The sequence below is a fragment of the Xyrauchen texanus genome, chromosome 30 (assembly GCF_025860055.1).
Source record: "Xyrauchen texanus isolate HMW12.3.18 chromosome 30, RBS_HiC_50CHRs, whole genome shotgun sequence".
Lineage (NCBI taxonomy): Eukaryota > Metazoa > Chordata > Actinopteri > Cypriniformes > Catostomidae > Xyrauchen > Xyrauchen texanus.
In genome coordinates, this window is record NC_068305.1 from 29402436 (window position 1) to 29428559 (window position 26124).

The 26124-nt window shown below is 37.9% G+C and overlaps 1 protein-coding gene across 1 annotated transcript in view; it reads right to left on the reverse strand.

Moving 5' to 3' along the window:
- Positions 1 to 26124, reverse strand: part of LOC127623853 (serine/threonine-protein phosphatase 4 regulatory subunit 3-like) — a 33473-nt gene extending 7349 nt beyond the window's left edge. The window contains exons 1-12 of the mRNA XM_052098419.1: positions 25083 to 26124; positions 24936 to 24991; positions 23695 to 23793; positions 22920 to 23537; positions 5857 to 5934; positions 5636 to 5752; positions 5217 to 5333; positions 4982 to 5113; positions 2974 to 3076; positions 2618 to 2776; positions 1603 to 1772; positions 1271 to 1413 (exon numbers count right to left, since the gene is read on the reverse strand). Of these exons, the coding sequence (XP_051954379.1) occupies positions 1271 to 1413; positions 1603 to 1772; positions 2618 to 2776; positions 2974 to 3076; positions 4982 to 5113; positions 5217 to 5333; positions 5636 to 5752; positions 5857 to 5934; positions 22920 to 23537; positions 23695 to 23793; positions 24936 to 24991; positions 25083 to 25224 (1934 nt within the window). The 5' untranslated portion in view covers positions 25225 to 26124. The remainder of the gene's footprint in view (positions 1 to 1270; positions 1414 to 1602; positions 1773 to 2617; positions 2777 to 2973; positions 3077 to 4981; positions 5114 to 5216; positions 5334 to 5635; positions 5753 to 5856; positions 5935 to 22919; positions 23538 to 23694; positions 23794 to 24935; positions 24992 to 25082) is intronic.

Sequence of the window (26124 nt, forward strand, 5' to 3'; positions counted from 1 at the left end):
ATTTGGAAGAGTAAAAAATGGCACTTGCTTTAATTGCAGATAATAGAGGACTTGTTTATGTTTAGTTCTTAGCATTTTGTAATCTTTTTTTTTTGGTAAATTGAATAACTGTGGTTCAATAACTTGGTCTCTAGATACTCAGAAATGATAAGGTAATAATTAAAATACATGAGACATTCAATATCTCTGCATACATTTTGGAAAATGTGTGAGAAAAACACTGGTGTAACATTGGAGACGAGGTTGCGCTGACATGACACTTCATAAACTTGAATGCATGAATGCCCCTCATCATGTACAAACAGTCACTTTTAGGTATTAATAGCTCTTCTGCACTTTTCTCTACATGATGAACAAGGTCGACTCACATGCCGATGCTGAAGTAAATGAACAACATGCCCCTTTCATTCAGTTGGTCGGTACATGTACCAGGTCATTCAGTTTATGAATGAGAAGTTTCACGAATGCTGCTTTCTCACTGTTCTTGCACTGCTGTAGCCAAGCCCTTAACTGCTGACATTGTTTCCCAATACGCAGCCACCGGCAATGACAAAACTATATGAATTTGTGCATTTGACTCCTATTCTGAGTCCCGATCACTACCATGTTTTTGTAAATGTAACACAAACCTTGCCAACAACACTGTCAACCCATTTATCATACTAAAATATTTTCCAGGACAAATAATCATGTTCCAGGACATTTAGGTATTTTTCGAATTTTCCATGACTGGAAAACTGCATTGCTAAATTCCAGGTTTTCCAGGACTGTTTTCAGTTTTTTCAATATGCTGACGTAGCTTTACGTAGTGTGTCAATAGTTTACATATGTGGCTTGAACAGCCAGATGCATTTACACTTGACCGAGTTCTGTTTGGAATGCATCTCGAACCTCCTTCAGAAGTGGTTTGAGTGATCATATTTATCCGTCTCAGAGGGCATTTAGACTTGGTCTTTTCATGATCGTATAGCTATCCAATCAGTAAAAATGCATGATGTGACATGTGTAAATAACCCCAATATGTACCCTCCACTTAGTGTTTGTCTTTTGTTTATATTATTCTAATACAGTGTATGGTTTTGAGTATTTATATTATTTACAATGTGTATGTTTCCACACTATGTATATTTTTTACAGTGTTATGTGCATATGTATGTTCACGTAATAAAGAAACTTTGTCTGTAAAATATGCCTTATCCTGTTTGTAATTTGCACTGCAAACCTGGTGAAACAATAAAGAACATTGAATTGACTTGAAATGACAACCGACCTGTCAAGTTTCGGGTTGTCCTGTCTTTCTCTCTGCTGTTCATATCGGAGCTTCAGTCCCTTAAACGTCTGAACATAGTCTATGTCTTCCAGGGCCTTCCAGTAGTTCTCTATGATGTGAGCTGTCAGGGACTTCACATCCTCCTTTACGCACAGAATGCAGCAATTATACACAAAATAAACATGATCCACCAGTCTTATCTTGTTCGTCTGTAGCTGTCCACCACTCCAAGATATCGTATCAACTACATCCTCTGTAAGTTGTAGTGTTTAGAATAAAGACTGATGATAAAGACCACATACCAGATGTGATGTGTGTATAAGTGTACTCACCACTCTGACATACTCAAACATCTCTATGATAGCAGAGTTGATGAGGTTGTATCTGGATCCATTATTGAGGAAAGCCTTGACCACTGGCTCAAACAGGAAGTTCCTCATTATGTATCGGTTATAAAACTCATCCTTCAGACCAATGATTTTCCTCATGAAACGCAAAGCACCTGGACAATAGAAATTAGCAAGAAAGGCTCAGAGAAATTTAACAGCAAAGTCATAACTGATGACTATTAGCAGGGTAGCACCGAGTGGTTGGTCTTTTTCCAAACATTAGTGCTAGTTAATAATGCAGAAGGCACTGAATGTAGAATTACTTGGCCTGAGTTGTAGTAATAGTGTATCAGTAATGAAGGCATTAATAGCGGATTCAACAGTAATGAACAGAGCATTTCACTGTTGGATCCGCATCTCTTAAGTTTTGGCTATTTTTTATTATGCAGTTTGAATGTGTGATGATGGTGTGTAGTATGACAAAGAATGTCCCAAGCCACTCATTTTTCTGGTTCTACTCATCTGACTGTCTGAGCCTACAGACTTTGACAAACTGTTACACAGTCAGTATTAGAAAACGCTTTTTTTCTTCAAACCACTGTTCATCCCCAGATGATTTCATCTAAACTTAGCTCAAAAGCTTTTTGTCTCACATGAGACAAGACAAAAAGGAGTCAAATTAGACAAGAATACAGCATTTGTTTGCATTAGAAAATGCCTGACTGATGTATAATAGCAAAATTCCCTGGTTTGTTTTGTTCATAATACATAAGTGAACAATAAAGTGCCATATGTCTCTTCACATATGATTAGTGTCTTCTGACATGGGAAGGGAAAATAATTAACCAATAATATAATTGGCTACTTTTCACAATCCAATCCAATCTGGATGGATAAAATAAATTTCCTGCTAAAATTAAGTTTTCTTTGGAAACAATATGGAAGTTAAATGCCTTGTGAAATTGGTTTTATGTTGTCTTAAAATTCAATGCCTGTGTGTGTGTGCACATACACTCACATAAGGCTAAGAAAGCATGTTGAGATACAGTAAGCACCAGCACTCTGCGAAGGATGTCTTTGTTGATAATGTAGTTCTTTATGTGATACGTGTGATGCTCCACACAGAATGTGAGAAGCTCGACGATCAAAGCCAGCAGCTGGCACGTCTGGAAATCATCTGACAAGACAAACACACAGTGAGGGGAAAACGTTGTGCAGTCTTTGAATAGGTCTGCAAATGTCAATTGAGAAATTATTCCAAATGTCTGATGCATATAATCTTTAAATCTGCTAAAAATAAACACTTATTTATAATACATTATATATCCTAAAAGCATGCATCCAAGCATAAACATTCAAAAACTTTTTTATTACCTTTGCTGGGTTTTTCCTCTGTGGTGTTGGCCAGAAGTGGAGCAGAGAGCACATGCATGCAATGCTTATAGAAGAAACTCAAGAACTCGGTCTTCTCCGTTTTCTACAGGGAACCAGATAATTGCAACTGTTATAATCCAGTTGTTCATGAGCAGAAACTAACAGAGTTACTAGAACCTGCCAAATTACAATGACAAGATGGTGCAACATTCCAGACATCAAATAGGGTTCCCACACTTTTTGACCAATGAATAACCATGACTTTTCCATGACCCTTTCAGTCAGCAGGGCTCCAGACTGCGACTAAAATGGATGCAAATGCAACAATATAATTGCGACACCCATTTAAAATCTAGTCGCCACTGGCGACAGTCAGGGACACAGTGTATTCATATGCAGTTTCATCGGATATCATCTTGTCACAAGGGATGCCACGGTGAGAGTCTTTGACCGTTAGATTACTGTCTGACAAAAAAATAAATAAAAAATCTGACTGCACTGCTTGGCTATTATGAATAAAACTATGCCGCATTTAAAAAAATAGACTTGAGACAGCCTCATTTTGTTTATGGGACTCTAATATATAGTTTTACAACATGAATGATGCTCAGATTGCATAGTTTGTTGAAGAACGATGACGAAGTGTAATGCTTTCAGGCGAGAGCTCATGTAAACAATGGAGAATATATTAATATTTCTCAGATTTATTAACCTTATGGACAAAAAGTGCTATTGGATGTTTTTCAATGAACGCTTGCCAAGGACAATTGACCCAAGTGTGGCGAACTGGATTCATCTGGCGATCGCGTTTTCATAAAGGTATGAAGTCCCGTTTTGATATTGCATGTTTGCATTTGTACTCCTGGCACAAATAACAAAATTGCTGTTTCTGGAGCATTGCTATCGTGAAACAGAGATCAGATATCAATGCTTTGAAAATATGTATAATTTGTTAACATTACATTTATAGACGGTAAATTATATATTAAACGAAAGCAGAGTGACGTCACCGCATGTGAGGAATTGCATATCAACAGGTTAAACAATGAGGATAATTTAATAAGCAACTTCTCAAAGTTTACACACTTGTAACTACACTCAAATGCACAGCGCACTGTCAGCATGCTTAAAAATAACAAAGATGCATCTTTTAATTCATCACTTTAAAATCACCACAGCTAAAAACTACTGAACTTTTTGTTTGTTGTTGGATGATTAGTGGAAAATCCGGTCCCATTTGAAGGATATGTATCTTTCTATTTCTTCGGTCAGCATGTTTTCATCCGTTGTGTTCAGTAACTGTTAGTCAGTCAAATGCGATTTAAATCACCTTTTCAGTGAATAGGAGTCTAGTAGATCGAAATCCTCAGTTATATTTGGGAGTCCGTATGTAGCCCCAGTTTCACGTCAATTGAAAGTTCATGTTCAGTCCAAGCCTGGCTAAGTGCCACGCAGACACCATTCGTAACTATAGCAACAGCTCCACTACCCACCCAGGCACAAGTATTTTTCACATTTAGACTTAAAAAATCTTACAAGAACTCTTTTAAACTAGATATTTATATAATTAATATATAGATATATATAGATAGATATATATATATATATATAATATTTTTGCCAGGTGTAAACAAAACATTTCAGTTTTACACCGTAGATTTTAATTCTTACGCATAAATTAACTGACATTTTTAATAGCGGTTAATAATAAAAACCTATAATCGCGGCATCCCTAGTTGTGACATTGAATTACCTCCTTAAAGCATATTTCCACCACTTTGCATCATTTCTGTTTATAATGAGCTCGCTGCATTCAACAACATAGTGCGAGCCATGATGTCACTCACAAATGAGACATCGCTATGGCTTGTTAGCAAGATTTATCACACAAGAGCAATATTTGGTGCATCCAATATTTCAGAGCATAATTTTCCAGGTGAAATTCCTCAACATTTCCAGTTTTTCCATGACAATGGGAACCCTAATTATACATTTATATTAAACTCACATTAGCAGTTGCCAGCATGTTCTCTGGGTCCACTAGTGTCCTGAGTAACCCCATTAACTGTACAGCACCACCCAACTCTGGATCCGTGTCACAGATCATATGCTCAATGATCAGATTTATCAACAGAATGTCCTGTACATAAAGAGAGAGAAGTATTGAGGGCAACAGGCATGGCTAACAGCAAACGGCTCTTTCAGCAAGATCACATGGGTCAGTGGGTGTGTGTGTCACTTACTTCATCGGTCTGTTGAGACTCCTGCATAACAAACTCTCGCACCATGGAGGGGTTGTACTCCACCAGGTAGGAAAAGATATCAGTGGCCGCTCCACGCACATGCACATCGTCCATGCCCTTTCACACAAAACACATACACACGTTAGTAAACACAGAGAAAAAGTGCAAGCTTAAGTTACGATTTTCATTGAGAGGAAAGTTTGGGCTAGTAAGAGAAAGTTTCAGATGTTGCAGAACCTGTTCGCTACATAGCGTAACAATTTTAGATGTACATTAAGAAAGGGCATAAGAGTGGATTTCAGATGTTAAGGTATAGAAAGAAAAAAAAGGAACAACCGAACTAAGGTTCACAACGAAGCATAAGCCTGTTCAGCTATGATATGACAATATATCTCTTTGGAATAGCAAAGATCTCTTACAAGAATAACTTCCAGCGCTGGCAGGATTCCCATGTTGGAAAGCGTTTTGAAGAATGCATCTCTGTTTTGTGGTTGTAACGTTTGGGAGAATGCACAAAACTCCTTGAGGAAATTTACCTGTATATAATATGATGACCGTATCAGTATCGTGACAGCAATGGGAAATGCAGCTTGTATCCATTGTTCAGTTATTGCATCTAACACTAATAAAGTTATCTTACCAATTCATGCCGTTTGTCATCATCTGTGGCTTCATCAGTTAGCTGTGCAAAGAGTTCAGTCAAAAACTTCTCATCGTCCTGAAAACAACAGACCCAAGAGAATAATCAGAAATATAGTGCTCTGGATAACCAATCAAACAAACCTTGATATAAAAAAAAAAAAAAAAAACACACACACATCTGTATAAATCTGAAAACAAATTGCTCTCGAAATAGCAGGGTGTATTTGTGCACAGGATACAGGAATCTGATGAAATGGCAGCAGCTATTATCTGATGAGCAAAGTCCTCAGAAGTGAAATAAGCTCTACACAGATACACCAAACCCTTTAACACGGTGTAGTATAATTTGTAAAAAGAATATTATTTCGAATTTTATATTCTAAATATATCACACATTGATCATAATGAGTGTGGTTTACCTTTTAATACATCGACACATGATAATTTACTCCATAATCACCAGGGAAAGCTGCGTGCATAGAGCCACATTAGAGCCGAAACTGCACACACTCCCTTTTGTTTTTAAGCAAGCACTCAGTGCTGATTCGGACAGGCATAAAAACAATAAATAATCGATTGGGGTCTTCATTGCCAACTATGTTTCCCTACTTCGGTGTCGAAGATGTGCGATTTCCGCGTAGGATTAAAACACTCGAGCCGCATCACAACAGCCCTCATGTCCATTTTAAAAGCAAAGTTTCTTCTATAGTGATGTACAGCTTCTGAATATTGAATATTTGTGCAGTAGTGTTTGAAAGGTATCTTATGTCGATGCATGTAGCATAATAGTGTAGGTTTTAAGTTAAAATGTTGATTTATTAATTAGAGAAAAGGGTTTTTTAGTTAAAGACACAGCGGAAATTAACTACGGTTTTACAATAGTAATCATGACTGCTGTCATCATGGTTTTCCTTGTAGAAATCATGGTTTTACAACAGTAATACTGTAGTTTGCATATAGTAACCATGATTATAATATATATATTGTAAACATGACGTAACCATGTTGATTTTGTGGTTTCTATGTTTTTACTACAAATACCATAGTTAAACTATGGTTACTGTAAAAACATTTTTATCAAGGGCAAACCAGTTGAAGTGTTTGTTACCAAATAGAGTATCCTTACTTTGGATTTGGCAGTATTATAAAAAAAAAAATCCTGTACATTGCAAATACCGATTTGCAATCGGTATCCCTGAAACTGTGATACAAACTGAACTGACACAGCATGTATCTCTTTACCGAAAGGTATGATGGCTGCATGATCCCATGGTGCTTACACTAGCATACTACTGTTTCTACAGATGAACATGGTACCTTCAGGTGTTACAAGGCAGTTTTAATGACTTCAAACCAAGCATATGTGTGTATTTCATAAGTGTATGTAAACTTCTGACTTCGACTGTGTATATGTATGTATGTGTGTATATATATATATATATATATACACACACACACAAACAATGGTGCAATGAGAGCAGGCAAAAAGCACATTAGTGTTTAAATATTTATTTTTCAGCCAGTAATTAACAGTAAACAATCTTCCATTTCTGAGAATGAAAGCTTCAATGGAGTCCACCTCTCTGCTGCACAATGCAACTTTCAGAGTATGGATTTATGGATTGCAACCATAAAATAAATAAATAAATAAATATATATATATATATATATATATATACAGTGAGGAAAATAAGTATTTGAACACCCTGCTATTTTGCAAGTTCTCCCACTTAGAAATCATGGAGGGGTCTGAAATTGTCATCGTAGGTGCATGTCCACTGTGAGAGACATAATCTAAAAAAAAATCCAGAAATCACAATGTATGATTTTTTAACTATTTATTTGTATGATACAGCTGCAAATAAGTATTTGAACACCTGTCTATCAGCTAGAATTCTGACTCTCAAAGACCTGTTAGTCTGCCTTTAAAATGTCCACCTCCACGCCATTTATTATCCTAAATTAGATACACCTGTTTGAGGTCGTTAGCTGCATAAAGACACCTGTCCACCCCATACAATCAGTAAGAATCCAACTACTAACATGGCCAAGACCAAAGAGCTGTCCAAAGACACTAGAGACAAAATTGTACACCTCCACAAGGCTGGAAAGGGCTATGGGGAAATTGCCAAGCAGCTTGGTGAAAAAAGGTCCACTGTTGGAGAAATCATTACAAAATGGAAGAAGCTAAACATGACTGTCAATCTCCCTCGGACTGGGGCTCCATGCAAGATCTCACCTCGTGGGGTCTCAATGATCCTAAGAAAGGTGAGAAATCAGCCCAGAACTACACGGGAGGAGCTGGTCAATGACCTGAAAAGAGCTGGGACCACCGCTTCCAAGGTTACTGTTGGTAATACACTAAGACGCCATGGTTTGAAATCATGCATAGCACGGAAGGTTCCCCTGCTTAAACCAGCACATGTCAAGGCCCGCCTTAAGTTTGCCAATGACCATTTGGATGATCCAGAGGAGTCATGGGAGAAAGTCATGTGGTCAGATAAGACTAAAATAGAACTTTTTGGTCATAATTCCACTAACCGTGTTTGGAGGAAGAAGAATGATGAGTACCATCCCAAGAACACCATCCCTACTGTGAAGCATGGGGGTGGTAGCATCATGCTTTGGGGGTGTTTTTCTGCACATGGGACAGGGCTTACTGCACTGTATTAAGGAGAGGATGACCGGGCCATGTATTGCGAGATTTTGGGGAACAACCTCCTTCCCTCAGTTAGAGCATTGAAGATGGGTCGAGGCTGGGGCTTCCAACATGACAATGACCCGAAGCACACAGCCAGGATAACCAAGGAGTGGCTCTGTAAGAAGCATATCAAGGTTCTGGCGTGGCCTAGCCAGTTTCCAGACCTAAACCCAATAGAGAATCTTTGGAGGGAGCTCAAACTCCGTGTTTCTCAGTGACAGCCCAGAAACCTGACTGATCTAGAGAAGATCTGTGTGGAGGAGTGGGCCAAAATCCCTCCTGCAGTGTGTGCAAACCTGGTGAAAAACTACAGGAAACGTTTGACCTCTGTAATTGCAAATTGCAAAAAATTGCTACTGTACCAAATATTAACATTGATTTTCTCAGGTGTTCAAATACTTATTTGCAGCTGTATCATACAAATAAATAGTTAAAAAATCATACATTGTGATTTCTGGATTTTTTTTTTAGATTATGTCTCTCACAGTGGACATGCACCTACTGATGACAATTTCAGACCCCTCCATGATTTCTAAGTGGGAGAACTTGCAAAATAGCAGGGTGTTCAAATACTTATTTTCCTCACTGTATATATATATATATATATATATATATATATATATATATATATATATATATATATATATAGCCCAGGTAGATTTGCTTCAGTATATCTATATTGTATACTTATATATTTTTTTTAAACCTAGATAACTTAAATATTATACACTGATCAGCCACAACATTAAAACCACTGACTGGTGAAGTGAATAACATTTATCTTGTTACAATGGCACCTGCCAAGGGGTGGGATATATCAGGCAGTTCTGTGTATGGGGCTGCGTAGCTGCAGACCAGTCGGAGAGCCCATGCTTACGCTTACCCATATCCACTGCTGAAAGTGCCTAAATGGGCATGTGAGAACTGACTGTTGGAGCAATGGAAGAAGGTGGCCTGGTATGATGAATCACGTTTTTTTTAATTTTTTAGATCATGTGGACGGCCGGGTGTGTGTGCAACATTTACATGGGGAAGAGACGGCAGCAGAATGCACCATGGGAAGAAGGCAGGCCGGTGGAGGCAGTGTGATGCTCTGGACAATGTCCTGCTAGGAAACCTTGGGTTCTGGCATTCATGTGGATGTTACTTTGACACGCAACACCTACCTAAAGATTGTCGCAGACCACGTACACCCCTTCATGGCAAGAGTATTCCCTGATGGCAGTGGCTTCTTTCAGCAGGATAACACACACTACCACACTGCAAAAATTGTTCAGGAATGGTTTGAGGAACAAGACAGAGTTAGAGCTGTTGAATTGGCCTCCAAATTCTCCAGATCTAAATCCAATTGAGCATCTATGGGATGTGCTGGACTAACAAGTCTGATCCATGGAGGCACCAACTCGCAACTTAAAGGACTTAAAGGATCTGCTGCTAACGTCTTGGTTCCAGATACCAAAGGACACCTTCAGAGATCTTGTGGAGCCATGCCTTGATGGGTCAGAACTGGCAGCTAGTTCAGACTATTTAATTAATTCAATCACAGCCATAACAGTTTGATAATCAGTCTGGGTCATATTGTGATTTCGCTTTTATTTCGATAAATTGTTCCACCCTAAATTTATGGTTGTAAATATATATTTTTCTAATGTTATTTTGGGTCCACTCTAAAGCTATAAATTAGAGACAGAGAGCCCAAAATCTTGATTTCAAGCTGAATTAGAGGGTGACTGGTGCCGTATTTTTTATTAATGCATGTTGCAGCAAAGTTTGTCATGGCACTGCTACTGCAACACCTTTTCAAGTATAAAAAAAAATGACACTTAAAAAATTAGGAACCAGATAGTTTGACATCACTTTGTCATGGGAAAGTAATTGCTCAGTCTATCCCATAAGAAACACCTCTATGGTTTGAGGTTTATATAACATCTAGGCTCATCAGAAAAAAGCAACGTGATATTTTAGTACGCTACAGTTCTTTATATGTACATGTATTTACAAGAACAAAACCACCATATTGAAACTGTAACTAGGTTTGAGTCTATGAAGGAGAATGATCATCCAGACTGCCTGCAAAGCATGTGGCATCACATGATATGGATCTAAAGAACATGATGGTGCTGTTTCCATGGAAACAAGCCCTCTCCCCTAACTCCAGTCCATGTATGAGGACTTCATATAGGCATAGGTGTGAAGCACATATATAAATACATGAATATAGCTACAAATCTAGCCACAAAAACAAAATGGTGAAAAGGTCAATTAGGATGTTTTGATCTTGCCCGCTTCATAATAGGTGAGGTGATAAAAGCATCCTTCAAAAACTCCCATGTTTAAAAAATCAGAATTATGCAACCTGTGTGAAGCATTAACGAACCAGAATAATTACAACAAAAATGTTTCTGAACCAATTACAAAAGCAGAAAAGCTGTTAAATTTGAAATAAAACCCACAGAGCACCAGATGCCAATGCATTGTCTACATTTGCAGAGCTTTTGGTGTGGAAGCAATAAAGACTTCTATATGACCTTTACAAAAGAGAACCGAAGTTCACCCCACCTGGACATCCCTTTGAGACCAATGAGATGGTCTTGGCAAGGCTCAAAATTGCAACCATTTTGGTCGCAAATGCTCATGAAATTTAATCGGTGCGACCTCAAAATATATTTGGGAGCATTTGTGTGAGTAAAAATAATTGTTGTGGTGTGACCCGATTTCATTTTTCTACAAAACGTTTGTCAATTACTGCATTATGTGCATGCTGTGAGCTGATACAGTGACTGGTCCACCATTCTATTCAACATTACAATTAAACTTCATCTTTACATTCTTAACTTTAATGCAGATTTTAGATTGGTTAATATTAGCCGTCAATCACTCCCTTTCACTGAGCTCCTTTGTCACATGACGGGGCGCTAATTAGCGCACAAAATATAAAGAGCTGAAGACAAAAGATGAAAAGAACACAGATTTCTTTTGTAAGCAAGGAGTTACAAATAATGTAACTCCTTGTTTATATAACATCTAGGCTCAGACAACATGCTAAAAACAACGTGATATTTTAGCACACTACAGTTCTTTATATGTACATGTATTTACAAGGACAAAACCACAGAATTGAAATTGTAACAAGGTTTGAGTCTATGAAAGGGGAATGATCATCCAGCCTGCATGCAAAGCATTTGTGGCATCACATGATATGGATCTAAAGAACATGATGGTGCTGTAGATTTTAGATTGGTTAATATTAGCAGTCAATCACACATGTGTGCTGCACTGTCACGTGACGGGGAGCTAACTAGTAGGGCTGCACGATATTGGAAAAAAAATACATTGCGATATTTTTTTCCCAACGATATATATTGCGATATTGTGAGCCATCAATCCAGGCTAAAGTCAATAATTACCATTCCATGATATTAATAATTTCACTAATAAGCAAGCTTCATTACAAGTGACAAAAAGGTCACTTAATATTTTATTTCAAAATTAGAACATATTTCTGTAAACAGAAAAGCAGAACACATTTTTAAATAAAACAGCTGCTTTAATTAAAAAAAATATGTGCGGGATGGTATAACATACCGCCTGTCAAGCGTTCGGATCATTTTCTTCAATCCCTCTTTGGCGACGGTGTTTAATGGCAACATATCTTTAGCGATATGAAACGTTATTGCGTCTGTTATGTCTTTCTGTCGTTGAGAGCCTTTCTGGTAAGGTGTCATACTGGCAAAGGCATCGCAAATAGTTTTTTGTTTTTGGTTGACATCCAGATTTGACTTTGTATTCGTCGTAAAGAGCTTTGTGGTGCCGTTTTAAGTGATCAGACAAATTGGTGGCGTTTCCTTTTTTTGTGGCCACAACTCCAAGCAAAGTACGTCTTTTTGGTCAACATCCTCCTTTTTGTAGCCGAAATAGTCCCAAATAGCTGATTTTGACTTTCTTTTTGGTACGAAATCATCCTTTATTTGAGCGCGATCCTCTTCGTCGCTCATTTTTAGCTAGGATTGCCAGAGAATGTTGGCTGTGTGTGAGCGCGGTGAGCAACTGCACAGCGAACCAATCACTGTGCTGGCACGTGGAACGTGCATGTCACCACAGCAACAAGCCATACAACAAACTTGTGTTTACTGTGTGCTACCGTTCTCTTAATACATCAATGTGTGCTACCCTTCACATCGCATGTTTCGGCGATGTGACTATCGCGCATGCGAACATCGCAATGTCGATGCTAAAACAGAATATCGTTCAGCCCTACTAACTAGTGTAATTTTTATTCAGCTATAATTTTTATTTATTCTTTATTTTCTCAGTTTTCATTCCTAGAATTGGTTGACAATGTAAAATAATAAAAATGTCAAATATTCTTTAATAAAAAATATTTAAGAAAGCAGCCTTGCGAGTACCTATGTATAGTCATATCGTTGCACAATCCATAGATAACGTCAGTTTACATTCCAGCTCAAATATTTGCTATATCGGCCACCCTATCAGTAATCTGGGAGTTTTCCCCCTCTAAAATCGGCAAAGGTCAGCCTCTTCTTTGTACATAACATGAGTAACTTTTCCAACAATTTCTTACAGACAGATTGTTTCACTTTTAATTGACTATTACAACTCCAGAGGGTAAGAATTTTACATTGAATTCACTGCGTCTTTAAGCAACTTGGAAAACTCCAGAAAATGATGTCAAGCCTTTAGGCAATTAGGTTCTGATAGGCTAATTGGAGTCAATTGGAGGTGTACCTGTGGATGTTTTTTAATTCCTACTTTCAGACGATGTGCCTCTTTGCTTGACATCATGGGAAAATCAAAAGAAATCAGCAAAGACCTCAGAAAAAATAAATAATTGTGGACCTCCACAAGTCTGGTTTGTCCATGGGAGGAATTTCCAAATGCCTGAAGGTACCACGTTAATCTGTACAAACAATAGTACGCAAGTATTAACTCCATGGGACCATGCAACGATCATATCGCTCAAGGAGGAGACAAATTCTGTCTCCTAGAGATGAACGTAGTTTGGTGCAAAAAGTTAAAAATCAATCCCAGAACAACAGCAAAGTACCTTGTAAAGATGCTGGGTGAAACAGGTAGACAAGTATCTATATCCACAGTCAAACGACTCCTATAACAGCATAACTTGAAAGGCTGCTCAGTAAAGAAGAATCCACTGCTCCAAAACCACCATAAAAAGCCAGACTACAGTTTGCAAGTGCACATGGGGACAAAGATCTTACATTTTGGAGAAATTTCCTCTGGTCTAATGAAACAAAAACTTAACTGTTTAGCCATAATTACCATCGTTATGTTTGGAGGAAAAAGGGTGAGGCTTGCAAGCCAAAAAACACCATCCCACCCGTGAAGCTTGGGAGTGGCAGCATCATGTTGTGAGGGTGCTTTGCTGCAGGAGGGACTGGTGCACATCACAAAATAGATGGCATCATGTCAATTATGTGGATATATTGAAGCAAAATCTCAAGACTTCAGCCAGGAAGTTAAACCTCAGTCACAAATGGGTCTTCCAAATGGACAATGATCCCAAGCATACATCCAAAGTTGTGGCAAAATGGCTCAAGGACAACAAAGTCAAGGTATTGGAGTGGCAATAACAAAGCCATGACCTCAATCCGATAGAACATTTGTGGGCAGAACTGAAGCAGCGTGTACGAGCAAGGAGGCATTCAAACCTGACTCAGTTACACAAATTCTGTCCCATGTTCTGTTCTGGAGGAATGGGCCAAAATTCCAGGAAATTATTAAGAAGTTTGTGGAAGAGTTTAAATGTATTTAGCTAAAGGTATTTGTAAACTTTTTTGACAACTTTATCTCTGCTGTATGTGATGCCCTCATGGATTTTCCTGGTTGCATAATTTTTATGCTGGTATTCCAAACCGAACTGTTTCACATAACTCACAATAGTGTAAAATACTCGTAAACATAACCAGTTAGAGATTTTTGAATCCTGCTAAAATATGTCAAAATGAGTCAATGTTTCCTAGTAACCATGTCTCAAATGTTCACGTTCACACGTGAATTGCCATCATTGAGCAGAAACATGTCTAAACGACTTGCCTCCTTAAAAAATTAAGAAACACACAATTAACTGCCAAGTACAGGGCGGAACAATATCCCAATGACTTTATAAGTCTGGCCAACAGCTTTTTTGTAAGTTTTGGCAACACACTATTGACTGGACTCGTAAAGATACGTGAAATGACCATCTAAAATGGAGAGTCCATCTCAAGAACAAGGCAAAATCAACTACTGGTAGCTCAGCCCTCCAGGTTTCTATCGAAGCTACCTCATCATCACTAGATGCTAGACGTGAGTTTGTAGAGGATTTTGTTGCAATGTGTGTGGAGACGGACATACCACTTGAACAAATTAAGATGCGTCCCTTTCTTGTGAAGCATTGCAAACAGGGAGGTGCACTCCCAGAAAACGAAAGTAGCCTGAGACAGATTCACCTACCGAGCGTCTTTGACCACCACATGCAAAAAGTGCTGCAAGAGATCCGTGGAAAGAAAATCTTCATTGTTGTCGAGGAAACCTCAGACAACCGAGATCAGAGTGTCCTCAACATTGTAATAGGTGGGTGTTTATTAAATTAGAATAGTTTTTTATTGTATTGTAGGTTTAACAATTGCTAGGTAATATAATTTGATTTAGCTCACTGCTGCTCGTAATTTATGTACATTTCTAATTTTACACAATAACATCTAAGGCACAGTCTATTTGGAAGAAGTATTATAAGTAATTTTATAAGAAATTTAGTTGACTTTTTACAAGTAAAAATTAAAAATATGAAACAGACGACAATAAATCTGAAAAACTAAATTTCGAAAGAAATAAAACAGATTTCATAGGGGCCTACTCATGTCATCCCAGGTGTGTATGACTTTTCTCTTTAGAACACAAATTAAGATTATTTCAGCTCTGTATGTTCATAAAATGCAAGTGAATGGGTGACACATTTTTATAGTTCTAAAATGCACATACAGCCATCATAAAAGTAATAACTTAGACTCAAGTGGATTAATTAGTCCTCTGAAGTGAAACACAAAGGGCAAGTAATAGATTTGGGTGAATATTTAAAACTTTTTTTAACTAAAGATTCACGAGGGTCGAGGTCAAGCGGATTGGAATGTTCATGCAAGAACTGACACATGAAACACAAAGAGAAAAAAAAACAGAAAAGCAGTGTTGTTTAAAACGGAGGATCACAGAGAAGAGGAGATGCCTCAGACTTTGCTCAGACCGCTGTATAAACTCCTTTTTTGTCTAAAAAGTACTGCAGTCCATAGAAACAGCTGCTAATAAGGGATCAACGTATGAATATCTATGCAGGAGGCTTACGCACTTACGTCACGTGAGAAGCAGTTTGAACTCGACCCTTGTCAATGTACAAAGCTAAAGCTGACTGAAAGCAAGTTTCTTTTTTTTATATATATATATATTTCTTATACGCACCTTGTGTTTCACTTGAGAATACATTAACTAGACCACTGGAATCCTATGGATTATTAATGATGGCTATATGTACGTTTTGGAGCTTCAAACATTTGGCACCCATTCACTTAAATTTCATGGACCTATAGAGCTAAAATTTTCTTCTAAAAATCTTAATTTATTTTCTGCTGAAGACAGAGAGTAATACACACCTTTGATGGCATGTGGGTGAGAAAATTATGAGAGAATTTTCATTTTTGGGTGAACTATTCCTTTAAATGCTGAAAGAAATCCTAAGGAAATCCTTAACCTGTATTGAGGACGTGCATTTCATTTGCATCATATGCCTTAAAAACAGAAAAAAATTTTCTCTTATGGGTCCTCTTAACATGTATAAGATATTGGGGCATCACTGCCTTCCATATCCATAAAAAAATAAATAAAAAAAATCTGATCTTACATGGATTGGCTTCATAATGCATTCCATATAGCTGTATTTTTTTCCTTTGCAATTAACTTTAAATGAGTTATATCACTTATATCGCTAACATAAATAGTGGCATATTTTCCTTTGTATCAACTTTTTAATAAATAACTGTACAGATCTTAAATTGTTTTTATTCACCAAATATTGATAAAATGAATGCTGTGACTTGCAGTAAACGGTGTATCTTGAATAGAGGTCGACCGATTAATCGGCCGGCCGATTTTTAGCATTTTTTACATAATCGGCATCGGCCAATTTCCAAGTATATCAAGCCGATTATTAGGCAGGCGCATCTGTGGGCAGCCTAGTGTTGTTGTGGAACACGTGTTCGACGCACGCTGCCCCTAGAGTCATTTTCCAGCAGAGTGAGCAGACCTCATCCAGTGCCTATAAGGAAGGAGCTAAGTTCCTTGGAGAAAACAGTAAGGATTAAATTTGTATAACTTATTTATATTTAATTAAAAACTTTTGATATTTTACTGCCAACTTCGAGAAATAACGCGACATGACATTCGGCTACTTTGGATATTGATAGCGTAGTTGAAGTTGCATCATCACAGCAGAAGGGTTGCTATCATGTCACAATAAGTAAGCAAGAATTTTGCAATTACAGACAGTGAATCTGAGACTTTTATTTGTTCTGTTTGTGTGTCTTATATTTGAGAGGGTTGTCACTCAATGCAGAGAAATAAGTAATAAAAAAGATACCAACGCTTATATGCTATTGAAGGACTGGCTTTGGTAAGCTCGGACGTTACCGGTTCTGCTGTCAGTACTGGAGAAATTAAGAAAATACATGTATTATTGCTATAAAGAGAAAGTTATTTTATCTCGCCACCCATTTCTATGTATAATAATTCTATGAAACCATTTGTCTGTGATGCAATTTAGCTATTCGCAGTCAGAGAGAGAGAGAGAGAGAGAGATCTCGCGCACAGCGAGCACAACACAGCCCAGCTAAATGAGTGACAGAACGAAACATTCAAACATAGCCTGGTTTAGATCTGTGATATTAGTCTGATTTTATTTTATATTTCGTCTTCCAAAGATTATAAAAAGAATATTTATACATAAGCCGCATTCTGTCTAGCACAACATCCTTCCCTTCACAGCGGTGCACTGACATTTCTCCCTAAAACTCAAACTTAACGTCAGAATCAGCACGATCGGTGATTGTTGTAAAATGCAGTCTAGCTACTGTTGCTAAACTGCGGGACGCGTTTAATAATAAAATAGCGCAAGAGATACCGTTCCCAAGGCGGCGCACGCTCCGAAACAGACAGCAACGAGACAAGCAAAGTATAGGCTATTTTGGGTTTCATGTGCGCATCTAAACGATCAACTATACACAAAAATATGTCTAAACGACCGACTTGGAGATTCACTTAAACACAGTTTATGTCTTAAATGGACGTAGTTATGGAAATAGTTGGGAGAAAATATGCTGCATCAGGAGTCTATTAGATCTGAATTCGGTCTTAAAGGGGTCATGACATGAGAAACCAAATTTGCCTTGATCTTTTGGTATATAAGAGGTCTTTGTATCATTAAAACGTCCTGCAAGTTTAATATTTTAAGACGTCCTCCCCGTTCTAAACGAATCATTTATTTAATCAAGCTCAAAATACAGCTCGTTCTGGATTCATGGTTAGAAGTGACGTGTCGGTTAGAAGTGACGTAACAGCGCTTTGCATATGACCGCCTCAGCACAACATAACTACGCTTATAAGCGCAAGACAACTACGCTCATTTCAGTATCGCCGTCGCCTCACAAGTGTTCAGTCGATGGACAGCGAGCTCTGACAGAGACTACTTGTGCACAGGAAAATTACGATGCCACACAGATGTGCTGTTCCTGGCTGTGGTCAAACAAAACCTCTGAATAAGCTGCCGAAAGATCCAGACGCCAGGGAAAAATGGATGCAGTTTATTTTTTGCGGATCGACCCAGTCACGGCAGTGTTAACTTAAGCGCTTGTTCTGTACATTTTAAGGATGACTGTTTTGAGAACAAATCTCAATATGATGCTGGCTTTGCCAGAAAACTGTTGCTCAAAGATAAGTCCGTGCCGACTATTCTGGGAACAACGACGACGCAAACTGTAAGTAATCTATTTTAAACTTTAAACTACTTTTTAAAGCGCAATTTCATTCATTATGAATAATCACAGTGTTTTTACTTAGTTTACTTGCATATTGTTCTGGCTGGAGGCGTCAATAATTGATACATAGGCACTGACGTTAGCCAATCATAACAGTGGGCGTTAACACTGAAGTCTTAAATGGAAAACGCCCCAAAACAGACTGTTTGAATCAGAGGATGAGAAACAGGGTGGGAAAAGGTCATAAATCACTAGATTTTAAAAGTTTTTCTTAAAAAAAAATATATTAATACTATAATTGCACCTAAGGGAACATAATAATACAATAAAAAAAACCATGTCATGACCCCTTTAAAGGGGAAGCATCCTAATAAACATGCCGACGATTGAGCCATTACTGCGAATCAAACAACAAAAGGCAAAGAGAAAATCACTTACAGCTCTTGAATGAATAACTTATGCATTAATAAGCATTAATCTATCTATGATAAACTATGCAGTGTTATTTTACAACTGATTACTAGATTATTAGATTTCTTTTTAGACCACACCTGAACAGTAATGTTAGACCTTCCTGAAATTAAATCACTGTGCCTATATAACGTTTATGTTAAAAAGAACCGTTAAGAATACAGTTGAAGTACCGGATCGAAAAACAGTATCGGTAAGATTGTAATACCATTAAAACCTTAACGATACCCATCCCTAGTTATGCCTGTGCTTCTCTTGGATGCTCTGAATATTGGATTACATGTCTGGATTGCCCCTTAATTAAAGCTGCATTTGGATCTCAACCTTCGTGTCTCGGAGCAGTTCGTAACACCTGCTTTGTTTAATATATTTGTTATACATTATTTATACTATGTTTTTACATTATACGTTTTTAATTTAAGTGTCAAGTGTTCAATAAATGTATTTGTTGAGAAATGTTGTCTATCTTAAGTAATTATTTGTGTTACATTTTATCTTACAAATAAAAGGTTCAAATAAGAGGTTAAAAAAAGCACATATCGGCCAAAATAAATCGGCTGCATTAATCGGCCATCGGCCGACCCGGATTTCAAAAGATCGGCATCGGCCTGAAAAAACCAATATCGGTCGACCTCTAATCTTGAAAATGCCTTTGTATACCAAAATGTGGTATTGGCTCCACAAAATTGTTATTTCTGTGCCATTGTTAATAGATGTTAACAGCTGTCATTGGCTAGTATTAAAGCATCTAACAATGGGTCAGACTGAAGATGGTTTTGTTGTGTGAGGTGTTGTATTTCTTGCATTGTTATAGACTCTTGAGCATTTAAATGTGGTCACGTTTAGTTAGTAACATGTTTTGAGCAAATTTAGATACACATGCAATATGATACAATCAGTATAGTTCAAACTGACAACATCAGTTACAACAGTCATTATATATGTGCATTATGAAGTGATGGAAAGGTCTTTTTTACTTGTACATATGTGGCAGTGGCATATAGTCACTCTTATTTCAAATAACCTGTTTTAACCGTTAATATTTTTTACACTGAAATTGTTTTAATCATGTTTTAACCTTAGACTGTGTACACATGAAAATACTGCCAGTCAATTTGTCCAGCAGACAAACTGAAATCGATTGTGAAGTGTCTCAAATGTTTTCTTTCTAGCCAAATCAACAACAAACTCTTCATCACTGCCACAGATTGTAGAGAAACCAGTTTTCTTTTTTGGATCTGCTTGTAAATAGTGGTCAACCGATATATTACCTAGGCCAATAAATCGGCCGATATTCCGAATTTTAATTATCAGTCGATAATTTTTCCCTTTGGCCAATTTGTTCCTTGATGGCGCTGAGAATCGCCTGCTTGCATGTGAAGCAACTGAGAATAGTCACAGTTTGTTTTGTTGTTACATGCCATCGTGTTACTACAATACCAGACCGGTGTGTAACACAGTGTCATTTAAACGGTACACATATCAGAGCAGCAGCAGACGCGTTGGAGCTCATAATGTTAAAGTGCTCGCCTGTTTTATTCTCCCTCTCTCCTCAACAGTTCCCTATAACTTTTAACTGTCTTGTCTAATGATAAAAAGGCAAATATCAATAACATTAATATCATATACCTTCAGCAAATATGCAGATATCTCACTTAAACAGATGTAATAAACCAACCTCACACAACTTCAACAGATCCAGTATCCTGTGGAATGCTCACATATATTTCTCTGAAGCACATATTCTAACAGTCTCTCCTCAACAGTTCCCTGTCATTTTTCTAATGATACATTTACATTTATGCATTTGGCAGACGCTTTTATCCAAAGCGACTTACAGTGCAATTATTACAGAGACAATCCCCCCAGAACAACCTGGAGTTAAGTGCCTTGCTCAAGGGCACAATGGTGGTGGCCATGGGGTTCGAACCAAAGACCTTCTGATTAACAGCCCTGTGCTTTAGCCACTATGCCACCAACACTCCCAATGATAAAAGCTAAACATCTCCTAATGATAAAAGCTAAACATCAATAAAACTATATTATACCATCTGCAAATATGTATATATCTAGTTTAAAAAGATGTACGAATATCCAGCGTTTTCTTCACCTTGAACGCTCATCTAATATCTTCCTCTGAAGCGTGTTTTCCATAAGCCAGAATAAAAAACATCAGGATCAAGATCAAAAGTTCCTCTGATTCACATATCATGACAGTCAACTCTGTGACAATCCAATCAGGTGATCCAGGCCATTAAAACTGTCAGGAGACTTCTGCTTGCACTGAATCCGCACGAGACTGAGTGCAGTTTAAATAAAAAGTGCGCTATAAGTAAATGTCATATTCACTTTGCACTGTATGTACAATTGGTTTGATTCGGTCTTTTGTGAGAAAATGTGATTGCTAACTTGGACATGCCTTCCATGGTTGCTGGACTACTGCGAGTACTGTTATTTCCTTCTTCCTAATATATTAACAATTTCTTCATGTACAAATAAATTACTAAAATTTGATGACTAAACAGAAATCCGAAGAAACTGATATCTACCATTTAAATACAATATTATTTTTTTAAGATTATATTTTACAAAGTTAAAGTTTAGTGTGAAATTGAGTAAATATAGTGCTAAATAATGTTTATGTTATTTACTATATTTAATTGAGTTATATGTCAGCCACCCTGTTCTCTGGATATCGGCATCACCAATTAAAAACCCATATCAGTCGACCACTACTTATAAAGTAATTTTGATCTGTCATAGGCAGAGGGCAGACCAGCTGAAAGTTGCTTTGTGCCACCTACCATACCAGGGTAAAATTGCTTGTCAATGTACAGCACTATTGTAAAGGCGTGAATGTGATAACGGCAGTCATTCGCATTGCTTTTGATGTACAAGGGCCATTCGTCGAAGGTTCGCCTCTTATAATTGAGTCACCTTTGGTGTGAAAAGGCCTTTAATCTGGTAAGCATTTACTTGAATTCTTAAAGGGATAGTTGACCCCAAAATTTTAAATATTGCTATAACTTATACACCTTCTGTATCACAAATCCGTAAGACATTGTTTCATCTATGGACCTCAAAAGATGTTAGGCAGAATGATAGTCTCAGTCACCATTCACTTTCATTGTATAGAAAGAATATGAATGAAAATAAATTGTGACTGGGACTAACATTGTGCCTAACATCTCCTTTTGTGTTTCATTTGAATTTCTCTCTTCTGTGAACTTGGAACAACATGAGGTAGAGAAATCATGACAGAATTAACATTTTTGGGTGATCTATCCTTTTATTTACCCGTTTAAGTATTTGTTAAAGGTATTTGCCAAGAACAACAATAGTGCAAGTTTTTATATGATTGCATCACGACTTGCAGTGAAACGAGTGCCTGAACAAGAATATTGATGAGAATATTGCTTCTGTCTAAATTTGATTTAGAACACAATTGAAAATTTGTATTTTCTCTTGTGACAAGTAACATTTTAACTTGGACAAGGACATGACGATGCTTAATGTCGAGCCCTGCCCTGTAATTAGGTAAATGCAGCAACGCCAGTAAATCCCTGATTTTATTAGACTAAAATAATGTTAGCTTGTATAACAATTACATCTTGTTGTACTTTTGAAACGGTCGATGTTTTAACGTTTATGAACTGGCCAAATTCACATCCATTGTAAATGCCTTTTGTAAGCATGATTTTTGCTGCTTCTTTTTAATAAACATGGGTAGAGTATAAATTATTTTTGTGGTCATCAAAAAAATGCCCTAAATTTTGTTGACCATTGTGCATAACTGAAACATACCTTTAAAGAGCATTTTACATATATACGTAGCCAAGTTAGAAAACCCACCTGCAGCATGCCGACAATCTCCACCTTGTTGAAGAAGATGAAGGAATGCAGGGTGGAGAGCATGTTCTCTTCAAAAACAGAAGGGGTTGGTAGCACCATGTCCTGAATGTACTGCACCCGGTACGTCTGGTGAATCTTTTGTCGCAACTCTGGGTCTGAAATTGGAATGACCTCTTTAAAGCGTGCTGTGGTGGTCAGAAACTCTCGATGCCTCCGTGGTTGGGGTAGCGACGGGTCGAACTCTAGACACCCGATCACATCCATGATGCATTCTTCAGAAAACATGACTTCAAAGAGCGCTGTGCGGTTAAGCAGGAAAATGCCTTTGATGATGTCATAGAGGTGGTGCAAGCCTTCTCGGTTCTCCAGGTCCTCGCACACACGGAATAGCTCCAGCAGCTTGCGGATGTAGCCCTCATTCTCCAGAGCTAGGGCCAGTTTTTCTCGCCTTAGCGGAGAAGGTAAAGACGAGGCCACCAACTCAGCCACCTCCTCCAGTCGGGAGAGCTCACAAGGAGGAAGTTCAAGACCAGGCGAGGACATGTCATCAAAACGCTCCTCTTCGGACTCATCTATTAGCTCCTGGGTGATGTCTACTGACGGGTCCTTTCCCTGGACCTATGAACACGAACCCAGTTATTAAAAACTTTTATATAAAAGTTAGGCTTTCTGGATATGGCACTCCACCAACATTATATCTAGAAGACCGATTATTCATGACTTTTTAAAAATTATGACCAGTCATGTCCAGTGGGATTACATTGACAACAATCACCTGACATATTTTCTCCCAGATCTCGTCACAACCAGCCTTTTCCTGAAAGCTGAGGGCCAGGTCATAATTTTCAGCTTCAGACCATACTATTAATGTGTCCTTGAAAAAAAACAAAAAAAACCACCATCAGTACATACCCATACAAAATGTGATTAATAAAATAATCCGGGTTCAATACAAGTGCAAAAAGCATTTGTGGCATAATGCTCATTACCACATAAATGTACGCGTCCCTCCTTAAATATAAAATAAATCGATGTTACAGTAGCTAGGTCTCCATCCACATGTTTTATCCAAAGTTCACTCACGATCAATAAAAATGTGCATAAACTATGATGGAAACACATTTAAAAAAATAAACGCCAATTGAATATAAGAAGAATTCAAGATGCCAATCAAAAAAGTAATGCGAGTGTGACTGAACTCATTCATAACTGGACTACCCAGCGGACCAATCATTGCAACTGAAATATAGCTCTGCTCATCCTGAAATAATGTGTCTAGAAAATCCCAAACCTGCATAGAGTTTGCAAGCAAATAAGTCAAATACAAACTTGGGGAAGAGCTTGATTATTGACTCTTTTGAAAAATATTTTAAAGACCTGCATGGCAAAAATGTAACACATATAGTGCTCCAACAACTGTGTGACGCACTGTCGCTTGCAGACATGAGAGTCTGTGTGCTCTAAGCCATGAGCAATGAATGGTTATTTTATTAATAAAAGTCACAGTGGCTACAATTTCTCCAGAAGTGACAATTTTGTTCTTTGTTTTTGCGATATTATGGTTTTTCGCATAAATTTAATTCACAACTTGGATGGAAACATAGCTAGTGAGGCACTTGCAGTAAAAGTAAATAAGGCAAATTTTTGGAGGGTTTAAATGCAGAATTGTTAAACTTACATTTTTATAAAAATCCCTTACATTCATTATTCTGTTCAATCTCAGGAACAAATCAAACCTTATTTTTGGACTAAACAATATTAAGCTCAATCAACAGTATGTGGCATAACTTGTATTGAATCCAGAATATTCCTTTAAAAGAAAAACAAAGTGTTATTCTAAAACTAACAATTCAAGTTTAACAATAACAAGACTGTTTTAGTAACTACATTAACTTCATTAGACAAATGTGTGCTTAAAATTTAAACAAGACATTTAGAAGCATAGAATTATGAATTGGAGAACTAAAAACACTAAAGTATTCTACATATGATAATGTCACAACAATTCAAACGCACCTGCTGTTTCTGATAGGCGGTGTTGGGGTTGATTTTTGATTCCAGCAGCAGTGACCCTGTTTAAAAGAAAAGATAAGTCTTATTTCCAATGTGAATAACAGGTGGACCTGCAAAAGAACATCATCTTACTAGTATTTTGAAACCAACCATCACTTTCGGCGCGCACCAGCAGAGACATGCCTTTCAGCCTCTCCACGTAGGCGGACGACACATGCCCAGTCCCCCGATCATCCCACTGCCGGTCCTCATTCAGAGTGTACACTTTTACTCGTCTACGAGTGTCAGTCATCCTTGCAAACAACTCGAAATGGTTTTGCCCTTGATTCAGTATCTATCAACGTCAGAATCTGACTTCAACATCAACGTCCAAGCTCGATGAATGCACAGATCCGTGAAATATATGGCATTTAGTAGCAACCTGTTTGTGAAGATGATGCTGTTTGTTGTTATGGCTCTATCGCAGTAAATGTATGTAGTCCGGATGAATTATTCTGGCCTGTCGAGAGATGGTCAGTTACCTGCTCTCTGCAGCCGAGACGCTCCACAACATAACCGGTCAATAGTATTTATTATTTTAATAGAATTACTGAAAACTATATTCAGGAGGTGAAAGGGTGAGTGGAGATTAGTTAAAAAGCATGTAGCCAAAGCACGAATGCAGAATGTGTTTATTTTTGGCCGCTCACTCTTACTTTCAGCTAGCTACGTTAAGCTAACGCGGAGATCAATTGAGTCAAACGGGGTTAGCTTAGCTAGCACCTCAGCTAGCAGGCTATCTCCTCGCGCGAGTCATTTTAACCCAAAAATGACCGAACCGCACGCGATTAAATTCCAGAGATGTACCGAGAGCGTTATTTAATCATTATACTCGCGCGCAGTCAGTGAAAATGCAGGCAGAACCGTATGTGACGCGGTGTGTTCATAATAAGATAGGCTATATTTTCTCCAAGTATTCCGCCATATTCTGCCTGAGGGCCGCGGGGGGACCAGCCAGTCGGTTTACACAAAGATAAACATTTCCCGGTATGACTAATCAAACAAAATCGCTCGTTTCACTTTCCGGGACGACTAAGGGTCAGCACGATCGTCGAGTACTTTTAAATCGCAGCGTCTTGAAGGAAAGCAATTATTAGCCCCACTGTGAAGATTCGGCCATCTTGGGTCCCCTCAGAAAGTCGCTACGGGGTTT